The sequence below is a fragment of the Convolutriloba macropyga genome, unplaced genomic scaffold (assembly GCF_964194025.1).
Source record: "Convolutriloba macropyga unplaced genomic scaffold, txConMacr16.3 SCAFFOLD_5193, whole genome shotgun sequence".
Lineage (NCBI taxonomy): Eukaryota > Metazoa > Xenacoelomorpha > Acoela > Convolutidae > Convolutriloba > Convolutriloba macropyga.
In genome coordinates this window covers 1-18063 of record NW_027452159.1, presented here as the reverse complement: position 1 = coordinate 18063, position 18063 = coordinate 1, and the positions used below count along the sequence as shown (strand labels likewise).

General features: G+C 56.3%; 3 protein-coding genes across 3 annotated transcripts; 1 reads left to right on the top strand and 2 right to left on the bottom strand.

Annotated features, from left to right (window-relative positions):
* The first annotated feature begins 9184 nt into the window (after positions 1-9184).
* Positions 9185-11519, top strand: LOC142357260 (uncharacterized). Its single transcript, XM_075408909.1, has 7 exons — positions 9185-9286; positions 9957-10080; positions 10216-10279; positions 10384-10499; positions 10599-10658; positions 10937-11015; positions 11147-11519. Exons 2-7 carry the CDS (start codon positions 9964-9966, stop codon positions 11278-11280), a joined length of 570 nt encoding a protein of 189 aa, XP_075265024.1. The 5' UTR covers positions 9185-9286; positions 9957-9963; the 3' UTR covers positions 11281-11519.
* An 897-nt stretch (positions 11520-12416) lies between these two features.
* Positions 12417-13424, bottom strand: LOC142357258 (chaperone protein DnaJ 2-like). Its single transcript, XM_075408907.1, has one exon. The coding sequence runs from the start codon at positions 13422-13424 to the stop codon at positions 12417-12419; it is 1008 nt and encodes a 335-aa protein (XP_075265022.1).
* Positions 13425-14722: 1298 nt separating this feature from the next.
* Positions 14723-17713, bottom strand: LOC142357259 (uncharacterized). The gene is made up of 7 exons (XM_075408908.1): positions 17553-17713; positions 16718-17001; positions 16431-16541; positions 16120-16302; positions 15902-16027; positions 15670-15771; positions 14723-15573 (listed from the first exon to the last, which is right to left on the bottom strand). The coding sequence occupies exons 5-7, from the start codon at positions 16016-16018 to the stop codon at positions 14794-14796; spliced, it is 999 nt and encodes a 332-aa protein (XP_075265023.1). The 5' UTR covers positions 16019-16027; positions 16120-16302; positions 16431-16541; positions 16718-17001; positions 17553-17713; the 3' UTR covers positions 14723-14793.
* Positions 17714-18063: the final 350 nt, after the last annotated feature.

Here is an 18063-nt window from a genome sequence, read left to right as displayed (position 1 = left end):
CGATGCTGAGGGCGAAGGCCCTGTGGTGTGCCAACGCAGGTGGAGCCCAGGGCTTTGCGGCTTGGTGACGTCACGGCTCTGCTGAGTGACTACCGATCCCTCTCCCCGCCGTCCCTTGCGGCCAACGACAGGTGCAGATGCTTTGGCCTCCGCCGTCCCATGAATGAGCTGTGGACAGGGCCGATGCTCGCAGTGTCGTCCCTTTTTGCCCTTTAGCACCTCGCATACCGCTGTTTGCGCTGCCGCATCCGCTGCTCAGCTTCCAAAGATTTCGTTGTTGCAATCACACCACAGTATCAGGAAGTTGATGGCATCCCACCCTCACCCCCCGCCCCCCCCCCCCCCCCCCCCACCCCCCCTCCTGCGGGGTACTCCTGCTCGGCCGCTGTGCCTACCTCCGGATGGGGTTTTGCCCACTGTTCGCACTGTCAGCCCTGCGCATCACCACCAACTGTTCGTGTGTTTCTTGCGCTGCCCTGCCTCAAGGACTGATGCGTTTTTCAAGACCTGTGCGGAGCGGTTGGAGCACACGGGACGTTTCCTGCACCTCTCGGCCCCGCAGTTGCGAATGTCCGACGTGCTGAGTTTGGTCGCCGACTATCAGCGCCTGGCGGCAACCGGAAGATAGGCCGGTGGTGTGAATGGTCTCAGGCCATGCAAAGGCAATTCGGGGAACCGCGTTAGCTTTCATGAGGGAAATTGCACGACCAAAGCTCAACTTCCAGCCAGTGTGCCTTTTCTATTGGTGTTCCTCCGAAGAAACTGCACCCAACAACTCGTAGTTCCCCGGCCCACACAGTAGTATCCATCAGGGGGGTCTGTTTTCAGTGGACTGCGGCGGTTGTGCTGTGTGCTTGCCGTCTTTCCGGCAGTTTAAGCGTGCAACAATAACTTGGCCGTGGCACTTCCAAGGCAGAGGATCGGCCGAGCGAGCAAGGGCAACAGGGAGCAGCGACCTGCAAGGCGAGCACGGCTACCCTGTAAGGAAAAAGTTCAGAGATGATTTGCCTGTCAGGGAGGCCGGAACGCCCGCTGTTGCAGAGGGTTGCACCGTGATGGTCCGACGGGCAGAGAGAACGGACGGCAGAAGGACCTCAGGGCTGGGAAACAGACAGCCACAGCACTGACTGCAGTGATTGCCAAGAGCCTCAGGGCCAGACATAGCCATGATAAGACTACTAAGGGAATGGTGGGGGCAAGCCTTGCCCTTCACAGAGGGCAATGTGGTTAACATACACAGCTGCAGCAGCCGCTTGACGGGTGACGCGCGGTATGATGTCAGTGTCGTGCCGGAATCCTACCAAGCGTCCGGCAAGTTGTGGGCAGCCACGGTGGTTGTGAACACGAGATTATGCACGCAATCAACGGTGGGAATCATCTGCGTCCATGCTGTCTTTGCGACGCTGCCAGTCGACGCACATCCGCAAATGAGGTGTACATGCCGGACAGTGGGTCCGTGGAAGCCGCACAGTGCTGGAGCGGGTCTTTGGAATGACGATGCTGTGCGGCTTACAATCAGCAAACCTCATGGGGGAGGCTGGGCCGGCTGCCTGCTCGGCAAGGTACAATTCGTGGGCCTGTCAGCTAGACAGGTTAGGGCCTGCACTCAGCACAGACGATACAGAGACACATCCCCCGCGGGTGGGCCAAGAGTATTCTTGCAGCGTCTGCATGTACAAATCTGCAGTCCTTACAGCTCTGGCCCCCCGGACGGGCACATGTAGGCGGTTTCCTTGCCGACTCTTCTCATCACCTCACATGTCGACCTCTCCATGTCGTATTGGAGAGGTTGGGCCGACTTCCTGCTCATCAGGGTACAGTTTGTAGACATGTCGGCTCGTCAGGTTAGGGCATGCACCCAGCACGGCCGCCTTTGGGACCCCTCCCCGCCCGTCTGGATGATTCCTACAATGCCTGCATGCATAACGCTGCAGTCTTTACAGCTCTCGCCCCCCATACCCACCCCGCCGGGTGGTAAGCGGGGCGGTTTGCTTCCCTGTCCCCCCCCCCCCACTACCTTGCATGTTACTTACTAGTGTATACATGGCCCAGTGCCGTAGTGTGGCAAGAGGGATGAGGTCTGTGCGTGCCCTTACGCGTGTGTACGGAATCTCTCTCTCTCTCTCTCTCTCTCTCTCTCTCTAACTGATTGCTAGACCTACTGCATGACCATGGCACTATCTATGGCACCACAGTCCTGCCCTCAGGGTGGGAAAAATGCCAGCCGCCCTTCCATAGCTCCTCTAACTAAGCTGTGCCGTATTTCTTGCGTGAGGATGACACGAGCCGACTCATGTAGCAGACGTGGGGAAAGTTGTGGGGTGGCCGGATTGAATCTTAGTTTCCTCTTCTTGCATTGTAGTGCTGTGGCAATTGGCATACTCCAATGACTGACAGCTAAAAAGTACACAGAAGGCAGTCAGACAGCAAGTACATGGAGCTGGGCCATGCACGTCAGTACGGCTGGGAAAAGCATTGCCACAAGCGAGCAGAAGCAACGCAATGTGTGCTCCTCGGTCGTACATCATGTGATAGCGGACTCATGGCGACATCAACACTTCTGCTGCGTACAGGATATGAACGCCGGCCGACCATCCTTGCACATTACGACGGGAGCGGCGCCCGCCCGGACGCGGCACCGCAGCGAGTGTCTCCCGTCAGCAAATTCAGGTGCAAAAAACAGAGAGATACGCTGCTGTCATGAGCGGTGTTGACGACACGTCTGCACTGGGATGGCACATCGAAACAACAATTTAAAGAATATGAATATAAGCGCCTGGTGTCACCAAGCCAGCAATAGAGAAAGTGCTGCATCTAATAAAGACGACTTAAGCATTCCAGGTGCCGGCATTTAAGGAACATGGGTCAATAGTGTCCCGCGGATTGTCGTCAAAGTACTCCCAGAGGATACTCGCGTATCCCTCGTCACATTTTCTATACGGTGTTCTCTGTCAGCTGCCTGGTGGGGATATCAGGCTCTTCGTTGCTTGCAGGGACCTGCTGCTGGCTTGAGAAGGCCAGCCCCTCCTCCTTGCTGGCTTCGTTCCTCTTGCGGATGACAAACAGGTAGTAGCACAGCAGGCCGATGAGCACGAGCGCCACAATTCCAAACACGACGCCCAGGATGATGTCACGAGCGTTGGAGGATGATGAGCTGGAGGCCGTGCCCCTGTCGCCCGCTCCTGCTCCTTCCACGGGTGTGGTTGTCGAGTCCTTGGACGTGCACTTGCCGTTGACCTTCTTGTAGCCTGGAGCACACTTGGTGCATGCGGGACCATCCCAGCCCTTGCTGCACACACACAACCCAGCGTCTGTGGCACACTGGCCGGCTCCGCCGCACACCTTGCCGCCGACTGCGGGGCAGCTCTTGTAGTCTGGGCAATCGGCTGCGCATGCTGTGGCGGGAGTGTGGGACACGTGGTGGAAGAACTCTCCGATCTCACAGTGTCCGTTGCCACAGACACCGGCGCGAGCCACGTTGAGGACACCGATGATCGTCATGCCATCTGCCTCCGTCTTCTGCTCAGCCGCTGCAACCAGGATGGCCCGGGCCTTGGTGAGGGTAGGAGCAGCCACGTTGTTCTCGACGTCAGGGTTGATACGGAATGGAATATCAAACTCCAAACCACCGGAAGTCTGCTGGGCGGTGACGCTGGAGGTGTCGACGATGATGTTGTCAGCCTGAATGTTGAAAGCACTGAACAGATTTGCGATGCCGGCCTTGAAGTCCTCCTCCATGTCAGCAAACTCGGGGGAGTTCACATCAGCTGTCATTCCTGGGCGGGTGACGAGCACGCGTACAGTCGCGGTTGTCGCACAAGTGTCGGAATTGCCAGCACAGATGCCACACTCATCCACACCCTTCCAGCAGCACAGGTTCTGGGCATCGAGTGTGGCTGGGCTGCAGCAAGACTCGCCAGCCCGGGAGATGGGGCAGGTCTGATCGCCATGATCGACGACGGTGTTGTTGGGATTGGTGATGGGGTCCTTCTGCCTGACGCGGCCGTCCATCTCGGTGGGCTCGGTGGAGACGTCGACAATGGTGATCGTGCCGAGTCCCGAGAATGCCGGGAACGCAGGGACGGGTTGCTGGCAAGCACCTCCATGAACAGCTGGGCTCCTGAAGGATCGTCCACAAACGTCACAACCGTTGGCACAGCGACAGAGGCAGGGAGCACATCCTCGATGGTCACAGCTGGGTTGGAGGTGATCCCCAAGAGCTTGATGGCAGAGTCGACGGCAGCCACGTAATCGGAGCGGAACTGAGCCATATCCTCCTCGGTCTCCAGGTCCTCCATGTTGTAGTCTGACAGGATGGTCGTGAAGTAAACAGGCGTGGTCTCGGGTGCGGGGGTTGATGGGGGAGAAGGGGGCTTGGGCTTGGGTCCAGGGGGCTTGGGCTTGGGGCCGGGGCTGGGTCCAGGAGGCTTGGCGGCTGCCGAGGAGGAGTCTGTGTTTGGTGAGGACGGACGAGAAGGCGTCTTGTATCCGTAGAAGCCGCCGTCACTGCTTCCAATGATGGTACCGTCGCTCTGGATGATGGTGCCGTCGCTTTTGATAATGGTACCGTCACTCCCGATGATAGTGCTGCCGCTTCCGATGATGGTGCCGTCGCTTCTGATGATGGTGCCATCGCTCCTGATGATGGTGCCGTCACTGGCAATGACAGCGCCGCTGCTGACGAGCTCGTAGCCACCACTGCTTCCGATTGCCGGGCCTGAAGAGCTACCACCTGGCACCTGAGCACCAGCAGAGTCACTGCCACCGCCTAGACCTGCAGAAGAGCTGCCGCCGGGGAAGAAAAGACCGGAGGAGCTGGTGATTGCACCGGGGGGGACGGCCGATGATGATCCCCTGGGACCAACCACACCACCGGGAATAGCTCCACTGCTGCTGTAGCGGGGTCCGATGACCGAGCCAGGCACGTGGCTGCTGCCGATGTAGTAGCCACCACTTCCCATGGCTCCACTGCTGCCGAAGAGGGCGCTGCTGCCGGCATAGGAGCCATGAGCAGAGGTGAACTGGGACGACTCGGAGCTGGAGCCATAGAAGCCATAGAAGCTGCTTGATGAGCCGTAGAATCCGTACCAGCTGCTGCCGTCGGTTCCGACTGCGCCACTGCTGGCAACACCACTGCTGCCAATGTCGCTGTGGACTTCCACGCCATCTCTGCCGCGAAGAGCAGCAGCAAGCGCAGCGGCGCCGTTGGGGTCGTTCAGGAAAGATGCCAACACCTCGGTTGTGAGTCCCAGGGATAGGATGGAAACCTCGGGCTCTGAGGAAATGCCAAGATCCCTAACGAGGTCTTCGACAAAACCGAAAATGTCCTCCTCCGACGGCTCAGAGTTGCTGACCACACTGAAGAGGACATCACTGCTATCTCCTTCGCCGTTCCACTCTGGGCGGCACTCCAGACTGCGTGGCTCCAGGGTATTCCTGCCCAGGCCGACGTCAGCGAGGTTGCGGGAGAGGTGGTTGGCCTCGGCCCCCCTGGGAGCATCTGGGCCACCGTTTTGGAGCAGGTGGCGACGGTCCGTGCCCTCAGAATCACGGATCGTAAACTTGTTGCCCTTCACATCGGTGAATGTCGCAGCTGTTGCCGGCACCGTGGTTGAGATCTTGATGCGACCAGCCAGAGGTCCCCACTGGCTAGCAAGGGATGGGTCTTGCCTTTCAAGCTTCTCCTCGAACTCGTGAGCGCTGCTCTTGCCCTCTGCGAACCTCACGTACACTCGGACAGCCAGGAGATCGGAGTCTGCATCGGTGATACCCACAAGCTGGATTGTAGCACCGGCTGCGGCCGAACTGTCGTCCGTGCATGCCAGGATGGCACTCTGGAATGAGGACTGGAGAGTCGTCTGGAAGGCGGCCATCTCATTCTCATCCTCAAGCTCCTTGGTGGTGTAGCCACTGACCAGAATGTCGACGCCAACACTGGCCACTCCAGTGTCTGGAGCTGGAGGAGACAACCACCAGTCTTCGCCCTTGTCAGCAGCGTCCAGGTCGGATGGGATAATACCCAGATATGATGCCAGGACTCCGCCAGCCTCGCGAGCTGCCCTTGGGGACAGGTTGCCAGCCTGGAAGTTGACCTCGGCAGTCACAGTAACATGAGTGACGGCCGAGCCGTCGAGCTCGGTCACCGTGGTCTCGTAGTTGCTGGTACTGCCGGTGGGCACGGCCTCAAGGTATGTGAGGTCGATGGCCTCCTTCGTCTTGTCGATGATAAAGCGGATGGTGCTCACGTGGGTGAGGTCCCTGGCGCCATAGTTGTACAGCGTGAACTTGATGATGAGGACGTCGCAATCCACACTGGATGGAGCGGTCACACCATAGAAGCCATACATGCCATACATCGAAACCGGGGCGGCGTCATAGTAGTAGTAGTAGTACTCGTAGTCGCCGTCGTCTTCCTGAAGCATGCGCTCCCGAGCCTGCCCGGGAATCTGGTTCTGTCCACCCCATAGAGACTGCTGGCGGCTGGACAGGGACGTTACTGCGCCGGCCGCATTGGGCTCCTGTTTCTGGACGCCAGAGCTTGTCTGGAACACTGCAGAATCGAGGAAACAGTTTGATAAGGTAATGTGACTGACGTGCAGACTGAACTGCTCTATATTCCGAGAGGACAGCGCGTCATGAGGTGCGGTTTCGAGTTCGGCTCTCTCTCCCAGTTCCGACAGAACGCTGGTCATGGCGCGATCACGTCAAGACCCCCAACGACGATTAGTGAAACTTACAACAAAGACATCGCGATGCTTTCGAAGCTCACGAGATGCTGACCGCCGACCCGTGCCCCACGCCCGACAGTTACTAGTTGGTTGGTGGCCTCGCAAGGCTGCAGCAGCAGCTTTCCGGGTTGGTAAGTGTGCGGCATCGAATAAGATTATCGCAGGGAGAAGAATTGTGTACCTCCGGAATCCAACCCTAAGTTATGTCTTCGAGTTTGAAGATTTTCCAACGAGCCCAAAGAACGGACAGGGAGTTGTCTACGTTTCTTTCAATCTTGTGAACCCAACCGTCACGTGTAATGTAGACTCAATGCGGCAGTGTTGCATTGACACAGAGGAACGCCGAAAGTTGCGGGAAGTAGGTGTCGCGATGAAAGCAAAGCGGGATCACGATCGCGAGAATCTTATCGTTGAATTCTACTGAATACCTGGGGATGATTTGAGAAGAATAGGTGGGAAGGAGACGCTCAGTTGGGCGGGATGGCTTGATAGGATGAACATACCGCAAAGCCCAACAACCGCCGCAAGGAGCAACAGTCCCAACCGCGCAGACCACTGGCGGCTGTTCATGTTGAATGCCTCCGCTTCAAATCGCTAGCAGAGTATCCAGCCGATCTCCAATATTCTCTGATTCGCAGGACGACCTCTTCCTCACGCGATGCTGCCGTCCTCTTGTTCAGAGGACATCTACACCTTGCCTTCCAACAACGCAAGCGCAACTGTATACACTTGCAATGTCTGTGCGTTGATAGGTTGTACAGGAGCGGGGAAATCCGCAGTGTAGCGGAGGTTGACGGTTTCTGCTGGGGTGCCGCCGAGTGTACTCCGATGATCCTCATCGTGGTCTGGCCCCCCAACAACCTCCCATGAGCGGTTGACACACTCGGCAGCTTACCCAATTCCAGTACGAGTACGTGGTACTACTATTAACCTAAAGTACGGTAGGTAGGGTACCTCCCTCTAGTACGAGTAGAGGATAGAGGCCTTATGTTCGAGGGCATCTTTCTACTCGTACTCTGAACTCTCTACAGCTACTCTCTACAGCTATAGATAGTAGGGTAGGTAGGTAGCGACCTATCTCTCTGCATGGAAAGCAGGGACCAGGCCCGGCCGGGCGGGGATCTGATGCTGCTTCATGGCCCACACATGGGCATGGTACGAGTACTACAGAGTTGCTCGTATATAATAGTACGAGTAGGTCGTAGGTAGGTACCTAGGGTAATCTATGTCGTAAAGCTTTGGAGCAAGGGTGGGAACCGGTTCCTGAGTGCTCTGAGTACTCAGAGTAAATACCTGGAAAACCCGGGAACCGACCGGAACCGGTTCCAGCGGGACGTAAATATTCACTCTATCCGGTTCCACCAGATACAAATTATTTACTCTATCCGGTTCCACCAGATACAAATTATTTACTCACCCGGTTCCTTGATATACAAATTATTTACCCAACCCGGTTCCTCGAGGTGTCCCGCATCAGGATTGCTAACGCCCTGATACTCTGAGTAGTGAGTCCCCAGAGCATCTTAAACACTGGAAAACTCTGGAACCGACCGGAACCGACCGGAACCTGCTGTATCGGACCTAAATATTTACTCTATCCGGTTCCAGTGGGACCTAAATATTTACTCTATCCGGTTCCAGCAGTACTTAAATATTTACTCACCCGGTTCCAGGAGGTGCAAAATATTTACCCGATCCGGAACCCCCGGTATTGAAACACAGAGTACCCGAATACCGGAAAATCCGGCCGGATCCCACCCTTGCTTTGGAGACTGGAGTACACGTGTCATCAGCACTGATAATATCAGCTCAATGTTCATAGAATTCGATCATACGAGTACTAGTACTCGTATAGCTACGAAACTGACAGTACGGTACGAATTAGTAGGATATCTCATACTCGTACTCGTACTCTCCTCATCGCCCCATGCACGCGCCAACGCGCTCGCACCCCGTATCGCTCTTATTTTTAAAAAGCTAGCGGTACAATAGGAAGAATAATAGATAGGATAGGTAGTAGCCATAATAGTTCCGGCTGGAATTCATGACTCTTTTTAGTTACTGGTACTAGCAGGAGGGTTCCTACTGAGTACTCTCCTGGTACTGGTAGTAAGCTAGTACTCGTACACTGTCCAGTAGCTCCAGCTCTCAAACAACACAGGTGTGGACAGTCTGCAAGAGTGTTTGCATCGGCTTTTGCACAGTATCTATCTCCTCTATCTCTTTGTGGCTCATGACTGTTGACAGCCCCGAGTTTTCCAATCATTGCTGGCAGTGATCTATCCTTGCAGCTGAGTGAGTGGCTGCAGTAAACAGTCTCAATACAGCTACGGGTACAGTAGCTCAACTTCCGGCCCCACAGGTGCGCAACTCCAGAGAGCCGACTCATCAGTTCCGCACAACGCTGACTTGGTCATCAGGTTGCCAGAGCCATACTGCCAGTCGAGACCGCCTTCATCGGAGCCAAGGAGTTGAGCCGCCCGGTTCAGCGTTGCGTTTAAGGGACACCGTCAGGGACACCGTCCTGGGCGAACAGTTCGACAACAAGAGACTGGGAGGTGGTCCTGCCTGGCCTATCCCTAGTGTCCTGCTGTGTCTATGCCTGCCGCTGCAAGCTATGGCACTGATGTCGATCGTTGCAGCACCGCGCAGTATCACAGACTTGGGATAGGTCAGGCCAAGGACGACAGCAAAGAGGAAAGAATAGGCAGCTGTGTCCTCTTCCATGTCATAGGGTAGCCGGTGGCCAACTCGGCTGATGCTTAGCCATGCTCGAAAGCCCTTGTGCTCTGGAGTCACCTCAGTGACCAGACACGCATCAGCGGGGCGATTGACGCATGCTGAGCTTTGGGCCGTTCGAACATGCCCAGAGATACAAGAACAGGATCTTCCCTGGTCCCTTTGGCCCTGGAACAGCGGCCAGCAGGGGGTGCAAACGCATCACGGCTGTGGGTTCGAGATGAAGGGCGAAAAAGGGGGGGGGGATGTTGCACTTGCATGCATCCCCGTGGATTGCGTGACCGTACACGCGCGTTTTCCGTCAGTTCTGCTAATCAGAGTAGCGCCCGGCTGCAGCAGGTTGTCGCACTTGGCACTGTCAGGTGGCTTTGAACTGTGCAGCTTGGCTGTGTTTGAAGGGATTGGAAGCTGCCCCAGGGTCAGTTTGAACCCAAAGACCAGACGACTGCTAGTGAAATCTCAACGGGGCCTTTCTGTTATGCTTTACAGCGGCTCCATGGCTACCGATGATGTGTGGGCAGACGATATTCATGACGAGCACGGTGAAGACTTCGGGCCCAACGCTGCTGATCTTGCGCGTGATTGGGAGACGCGACGCTCGAGGTTTTGGAACGTGAGCGTATTCCAACCATCTCCTCCTGGCCTTGCCCTATGCGCGACAGGCGGCTTTCCCTCGTGCTCCGGGAGGCCATTCATGAGGTGTCTGCCCCCACCAGCGTCCAGAGCTGACCACTGTGCTCGTGTGCAGGATGGCTACAGGGAAGGGCTGGAAGAAGGGAAAGTCAAATTCATCAAGGATGGGTTCTTCAGCGGTACTCACCTCGCGACTGCCTGCAACTTTTTGCTGCTTGGTGTGGTGCTTGCTGGTCCAATAGCAGTGACTTGACTTTCATCTGCACTCGTTGTGTTCTTGCAGGGTTTGCAGAGGGCACAGACCTTGGCTTCAGGCTTGGGGCTGCTCGTGGCATGATGCAAGTCCTCTCGCACTCCGCAGCTCCTCACACCTCCACTGGCGATACTGCCACCACAAAGGTGAGTTGCAGTTGCTTCCTGCTGAGGCTGCCGTCTTCCCAATCCGCACAGTTTCACAGGAATGCCTGAACCGAGTGTTGCTTGGCTCTCCCATCATAGGCCGCAGTGTTGAAGCAAGATCTTGACGCCTTCAGCAAGACCGTGATCTCTCCCAACCAGGTGTGACCTGCGGACCATCCACATCTCAGACGCCTCAGCCTACCACTTCCTGACAGACTCCGATCGCTCCGATGCTTTACAATATGGAGGGGCACGGCCCTCATGTGTGCACCTCTGAACATCCTGAGGCTCTCTTCATCCATTCACTGTCTCAGTGCATGCCACTAGCAATCTTCCGACATTATGTTCAGCTGCCACAGAGGCCGGGATCGCGCTGGCTACCGTATCGCCATGGATTCTAAGAATGAGACGCTGAACGTGCATCTGTTGATGAGCAGGACAGCGAGGCGATCCATGAAGCAAATAGTACAGGCCCGGCCGCACCCTCGTCAGCCGTGGGCCGGGCGGAGGCAACAGGTGCGCAAGGCAGACTGTCGTTCACCTGGCTGAGAGCTAGGCTGTGATCCATGTGCGGGTCACGTGGAAGCTTGCGGTTGGCGTGCTCGACTGCGTCCTGAGCACCTGTGGTGTGACTTGCGTCTGTGCAGACCCTCCGAGCTTTGCGCAAATCAGCGAGGACTGTGGTGTCCTCCTCTCTAAGACCCGGGATGCTCTGCAGACAGATGGTGTCTGTCTGCTCCAGTCACAATCCGAGATCGTCACTGGCGAAAAAAAGCCGTGAAACTGTGCATGCCACAGTGGAAAAAACATCGCATAGTATTGTGCAAAGTGGCAGCACGTGGCTGCATGACATTGCAGAGTTACATGGAACAGTCACTGTACAGAAAGCTGCGTCTTGCTTTGCCTGGGCGGAGAGCGTGCGGTACCATTGTCATGCAAGTCTGGGCACCGAACACCGCACTCCTGTCAGGTTTTCGCGGCCAGCTGCATGCCTTGCCGGGCTAGCGGCGTGTTACTATCAGGGATTGGAGCTGCACCCCAGCCAGAGAATCGTCAGAGGAAGGGCAGAGGCGGGGATTGCCTGGACGGATAGCCGGAAAGGGATGCTGAATGCAGGATGCTGCTGCAGCCGTCATCGGTCGTCCAGATCCATAATCTGTGGACGAACGTAGCAGAATTTCGTTTGCAAACCCATCATTCCAAGTTTGAATTCGTGTAGGAATGACCTGGGCAGGGCAAGCACTTGAGCGAGGCTGCGGTGCGGTCGCGAATCACCGGAAGCATCTGCACGCTCTGTTTGGCAACAGTCTTACATGCCCATGATGAGGGATCACGAAGGCGATCTGCACCCCACACCTTGTGTGTCCACACACCGCTGCCGGACGTCGTTGTATATTGCTTATTGTTGTGTTTCGATGGGCCGGTTGTCGCATCACCTGCAGTCAGTGGCACACCTGGGCGGGACTCCGCTACTCGCCAGCATGAAAGGGCTGCGGGCGGGAAGCCCATGTGTGGTGTTCTTGCGCATCATCCATTTCAACCTCCGGCATTTCAACACTGCGTACCAAGGCTCCTTCGCCCCTGAAGGCACCTCCTGGGGCCTTGCGAGGTCTCCATGTTGGGGTGAGGAGTGTTTCTCTTCTCTCTCTCTCTCTCTCTCTCTCTCTAATGTTGTATGCTAGGGTCGCTGACACCGGCTGCCTCCGAGGCAACGCCTCCGCCATGCTTGTCCTTGCCTCCACTCGTCAGCTGAGCTGAGCGCTCCCAGTGCCGACAGCCAGGCCTTGCCTTCCTGAGCTTCTGTCTTTGTCGCAGCTTGGCGGTGGGTAATTATCATGCATTCGCACGGCGGACTGCCCATTCTTGCGATTGTGTGAATTACAGATAATGTGCCCCATGGAATTCCCAAATCTGCATTTACAAGGACGGCTGCTCCAGAATCTCTCGCAGCTGTGCTCGCTGGGAGCCTGTCAGTGATCTTGGCAGTTCTACTTGGAAATGAACTCTGAGATTGCCGGTGCCATAGCCGTCACTCCGCGGCATGCCCCAACCAGAGACAAAGAACGGGACGTCTAGGTTGTCGCCAGAGTTAATGGTCATGCTGAGCGGTGGGCGCCCCGCAAATGCAGGGAGCTCTACCTGCCCTCCACACAACGCAGTAACCAGAGGTATCTTCATATCAACAGTGAGGTCATCCCCGTCTCGTTTGTACAGCTCGTGGGGAGTCTCCTTCAGGATGAATACCAGGTCCCGGGGCGGGTCTGATGGAGATACCCCGGGCCCGCCCTTGCCTGGAAATGAAATTCTGGTGCCCTCCCTCCACCCAGGGGTGAGGTCCACTTGCAGAACAACATTTTTTCCTGAGGCGTCGCAAACAGTGAAACACTTTCTTGCCCCTCGAATGAGCTCGGGCAACGACACCAACAGGGTCTTCTCCACGCAGGCTGGGGCCGTGCCTCTATATCCATGCTGGAAGATGCCTTGTGGGTGTGATCCTGCAGGTACTGTTCTGAGTAAATTTCCGAGGATGTTGAATGCTCGGTTGGCAACGCCCTTCGGGCTGTCAAGCTGATCGTGTGTTACGCTTTCGGTTTGGTGAAGAGCTCCAGTGTCATACTGGACTCGCCTTACCGGGTCTGACAAAACCGAGTATGCCTCTGTGACCAATTTCAACCTTTTCTGCTGGAGTTCGTCCTGGCTCTCGTTCGAAGCGTTGCGCTTCGACAAACCTCGGTAAGCTCTCCGCACGTCGTCGGAATCGCAGTCGGGTTCCAGGCCAAGGATGCCGTAGTAGTCCACCTCACCACCCAAGACTTCGGCGGCCGTTTCTGGGTTGGCAAGGTCATGGCTATCTGAAATGCCAGCTTCTAACTCTGGCGGCAATAGCGACCCCAGGCGACCCCAGGGGGCCCCAGGCGACCCCATAGCGACCCCAGGCGACCCCAGGTTGCCGCAAACACCAGCAGTGCAGGTATTGTAGCACTCAATATCTCAGGCTTTCTGTCTTTCAGTCGCAAAGCAGTATGGGGAAGGCGGCGCCCCCCCCCCCCCCCCCCCCCCCCGGCAGGTGAGAAGAGCAGGACGGGTGTCACGGAAGACTATCCACAGGCCCGCTTCCCTGACGTAACCACTCAGAAAGACACCTAGATCTCACCCCCGCTGCTGGAAGGTGCCAGAACTATCCCAGTCCAAGTGATTCGAGCAACGTCTGCATCGCTCTTTCACGACATCGTCTGCAATTTTTTTTAAGTGGCGCGCGCTTGACGCTTGCGGTCTGTGTTGTTCAGAATATCCTGCTGTAGGTACCCTACGTTCGCGGTCAGTGTGAACTCACCGTATCAAATAGTAGTTTATAGTACAGTACTATGTAGTAAGGATATCCATTTGCGTTCGTATGGGCGAATATCGATCAGAATATCGGTCAATTTTCGACCCACCTTCTCAGGGGCCGGTGAAAAAAGACAAAAGTCGATCAGAATATTATGTGCTTGGCCAGGCTAGGCAGGGGTTTTTGGACTAACCTTGTCCCCGGGGCGGAGAAAAATGTGCTAGGCCCGAGTGCGGGAGCCCGGCCCCTGGCCCCGGCCTGCGCATGCCCATGGGGGCTTTTCGACCCACCTTCACCCCGGGGGGGGGTACGGATGTGCTCTCCAGCTTGAGGCCTGGGCTCTAGAGGGTAGGTGGGGTATGTACCTAGAGGGTAGGTAGGTAGCCCAGATAGCCCACCTACCCCCAGAGAGAACCATACAAGCCGGGGGGCCGGGGAACTGCCGGCCGCTGTAAAGCAAAGCAATTGGTAAGCCTACTGCATTATAACTAAATAAAGTACTGTCTCACTGAAAGTAAAGTAAGGCTACACGTACTATACGTAAACCTGCCTCGGATACCCACATCACGAGACATATACGCATCTCTTACCCGACGTAGTGCAGGTTTCAGCTCCCCAAGATTTCGCAGAAGTTCACTTCTGCTGCCGCGGAACTACTCGCGTCAAGATACAGAGCCTATATCGGCATCACTTTTCACCGTATCACAGGTTTCAGCTCTCAAGGCAGGGAATGGCTCCAAGTTCACCGCTGCTGCAAATTGCGCCGGAGATCGCCACAGGCCAGCACATATCCGACCGCCAAGTGTCTACACGTCCACACTGGTGGGCGGCGATGCTGCAGTGCAAATCGGAGACACAAACGCCATGCAGCGCCAGTGTGCTACTGGTACACATGTTGTTACATCAGCAATTCTCCTGAGGAACTGTCTTCAAGGGCAAACGGTCAAACACTTTTGAGAGCACTCTTCAGGCCCATGACCCCCAGTCTTCGTCAACTTCTTCATCATCATCTTTGGTTCCTACGTGCTCAACCGAGGCTAAAAACGCATCTTCATCATCCAAATCACCATCGCCACTCGCCGGAGCATCAAAAGAGTTCCTTGCTGAATTGCTGTGATCGGCTGCGTTGCCTGCTTGGGTTGAAGATGGATCGCTCTCAGCCGCAGGTGGTGCAGGCGACTCAGCAGTGATTGAAGCTGCAGGCACAGCTGCTGCGGTGGCCGCCGTGGCAGGCTGTTGGAGAACACACCAATCGCCGCTGGCTGAGTCACTGCAGGGAGAGAGGTCTCCGTCAGACTTGTGTGACACCTGGACAACAGACGACGACACTGACGCCGCCTCCTCCTCTGACTTGGTGCCGTACTCCGCAGGGGGTGGCATGGCAACTGGATCCTTTCCCGGGGATGCAGGAGCTTCAGTGGCAACTATTTCAGCAGGCGGTTGGGGGTCCGAGCTAAACATTTCAGGTGCGCTGGAGTCCTCAAGATTCTCCTTCGAATCCTCTCCTGGCAGGGATACGTCTCCGTGGTCCGAAGCATCGGCAGCAGCCGGCTCTGAGCCTCCATCAACTGCTGCGGAGTCCTCCGGTGTCGACTGTTTCACAGGACTTTGTACCGCCGGAGTCCGACCACCGGCACTAGCACCATCAGCGGTATCCTCGTCCTCATCACCCCAGCCAAGGTCGTCTTCTTCTTGAACAGGCTGTTGAGCACGTTGTGCCAGCGCTTGCCGCTGCTTGTGCTTTTCCTGTGCCGGCAGCAGAAGCCCAGTCCTTCAGCAATTCGCAAAGGAATGGGGAAACAGTTTGAAGGCTACGGTCACACTCGCAGCCAAAACGCTCACCTGAAGCTTGGACAGGCGATAAAAATATCGACTCCAGAAGACTTCGTGGTCTACTATGAGGGGAACAATCCGGCTTTGCAGCTCCGCCATGAACGCATTGTCCTGGACACATGTCCACCGTCGCAATGAGTCTATCTCGGTTCAGGGTTGAGTGGCTGTCCCGACTGACCATCAGAGCGACAGAAGAAGCGCCTGGAGTTTGCGGCTGCAGAAACGAGATACAGGGCCCAACCTTGATCAGGGAATCGATGTCGCTCTTCCTGTCTCCCACGTTGAACCCTTCCTTGAATTTTGCGAAGTCTTCCTGGTCTTCAGGTTCGTCACAATACGTCCCAGAGTCCCTCTGCATGATGCTTACCTGCATGCGTGATGACACGGCGTTGAGGGGGAAGTCTCGAAGGAACCGGTACCTGTGCATGAGAGACTGCTCTGCAGCACAAAGAAACGCACCTCCGTCTCAAGCCGGGAGTACTTGCCATTGACAGCGGCCAGTGCAGTTCTTGTAGCCCGAGGCCGCGGCTCTTTTTTTCCTGCTTTTTCAATCTCTGCTGTGACAGACTGCTTCACCTCTGCAAAAATCTCTGATGTTCCCACCAGCAGGCTCTGTCCAAACTTGGACAGACCACTTCCCACCTGCGCAAAGCGCAAGCACCGTCCCTGTCATGAACATTCCGTGACACTGACAGGGCAGCAGTGGACACAGGCTGAGCCAATGAATGCTTGGGACGAGAAGACCGGGAGCTGGCCTATGCTTGTGGTACCTCTTCCAGGTTCACAACTGCAAGACCGTCCAGCGCATTGGTGAGGCTGGGGGGAGGCCCTGCATCTGTTGCTTGAGACCGCCCTTCCCCTTCTTGGATCCATGGCTGGCCCTGCGTGCCATAGCGAAACAACACACAACCGCTAGTGCGCGTGAGGTTCACCAGAGGCGTGAATGCGCAGAGGTGGACAGCTGTCAAGCCTGGCAAAGACATGCAGGGTGCTTGTTGTAGGTGCCTCTCTCCACCACACCAAAAATCACAGTGGCGGTACTGCAGCTGGTACTTACAGCACTGACGTTCTCTGCATCCTTCTTGACCTCTGACGTGAAGGCCTTTAGCTCACTCGTCCAGTCTGTCTGTGTGACACTTTGAGCAATGTCAGAGGTCCGTTCTTGCACAGACTTCACCAGCCCAGATGCAAACCCGGCAAAGCTGCTTGACCAGTCTGAAGACGCTCCGCCCTGTGCATCTTGCACCGGCGCTTCGCCCTCGGCATCAGAGTCATGGGCTGGCTCCCCTTGTAGAGTGGAGATAAGCTTGAAAACATGCTGACGACAACGGAAAGGCGAGCCTGGCAATGAACAACGCAGTTGGTGTCTCAAGTCAATAGCTGTGACAACCTACACTGAATCACTGCCTCGCGGCGATCCAGGAGCCCAAGTTGAACCACTGAAATACACTTCAGTTCAGTCACGAATACTTGGCAGTGACAGAATGATGGTATTGCAGTGAGGGGGCAGCTAGCTACTAGGGCTGAGCACTGGGGCGCCTTGTTGGGGGGGGGGGGGGGGGGGGGGAGGCAAAGGCACTACAACAAGTAGTGGTGCTATGGCATGAAATACTTTAATCAATGGTCCCCCCCCCCCCCCCCCCCCCCACGCATGCACCAACTGCGAGGAACAGGCTGGTAGTCGATAGGAGGCCTGAAATTGGTGGTGGACAGGGCCTGGCGAGAGGGGTCGTGAGACAAAAACCACAGGGGGGGGGGGGGGGGGAGGACGTTCGAGGGAAGGACACTAAGTGGCTCGGAGCTGTTGACAACGCGCTCGGCAGGTGCTTAAGGTAGATGATGAGAATTTGTGCGACTTGCGGGGCCGTGCTCTCGTGAAACCAGCTGCGTACCACGAGACAGGCTGAACACAGTAGGTGAGAGGCGCGCACGCGCGACGAAACCAGCGCGGTGTGCGCGACACGAAGTCAGGTGTCCTGGGTATCACTTTCCGGGAGACACGGGCTACGCAAGGGCGCAGTGTGGAACGAAGGCAGGATTCGTCAATTCGAGTTCGTGTCTTATTGTACTGTACACGGGGTGTAGGGTAGGCAGGCTTGAATAGCTGCTCCGTTCTTCCGGTTTGAAGTGCATTGAACAGGCGCCAGGCGGGCCGACCGGCCGGGATCGTCTGCGGAGACCAGCCAGAAGCTTCAACCCGCGAGGAGGGTCCGATAGGAAAAATGAAAAATCAGATTTCAGAGAAATTGATCCAGATTGATCTGTAAAAATTCACATATCGCTACCGTACCCGGTACCTATCTCCCTATGATGCACCGCAGCTGCAGCTCCGGATAGCTCGATATCGAGGGCGCACAGGAGAACGCACGCGCGTACATGTACCGGTACTAGTATTTGTACAAT

Bases quoted from the DNA above. Each gene is read 5' to 3' on its own strand.
- LOC142357260 (XM_075408909.1), top strand. From the start codon at position 9,964: ATGGCTACCGATGATGTGTGGGCAGACGATATTCATGACGAGCACGGT. The intron at 10,500-10,598 runs GTGAGTTGCAGT...CTCCCATCATAG, and splicing joins GCGATACTGCCACCACAAAG to GCCGCAGTGTTGAAGCAAGA. The intron at 10,659-10,936 runs GTGTGACCTGCG...GTTGATGAGCAG, and splicing joins CCGTGATCTCTCCCAACCAG to GACAGCGAGGCGATCCATGA.
- LOC142357258 (XM_075408907.1), bottom strand. From the start codon at position 13,424: ATGGGGTCGCCTGGGGCCCCCTGGGGTCGCCTGGGGTCGCTATTGCCG.
- LOC142357259 (XM_075408908.1), bottom strand. From the start codon at position 16,018: ATGCAGAGGGACTCTGGGACGTATTGTGACGAACCTGAAGACCAGGAA. The intron at 15,772-15,901 runs GTTGGGCCCTGT...ACATGTGTCCAG, and splicing joins ACATCGATTCCCTGATCAAG to GACAATGCGTTCATGGCGGA. The intron at 15,574-15,669 runs GTGAGCGTTTTG...CTGCCGGCACAG, and splicing joins ATCGCCTGTCCAAGCTTCAG to GAAAAGCACAAGCAGCGGCA.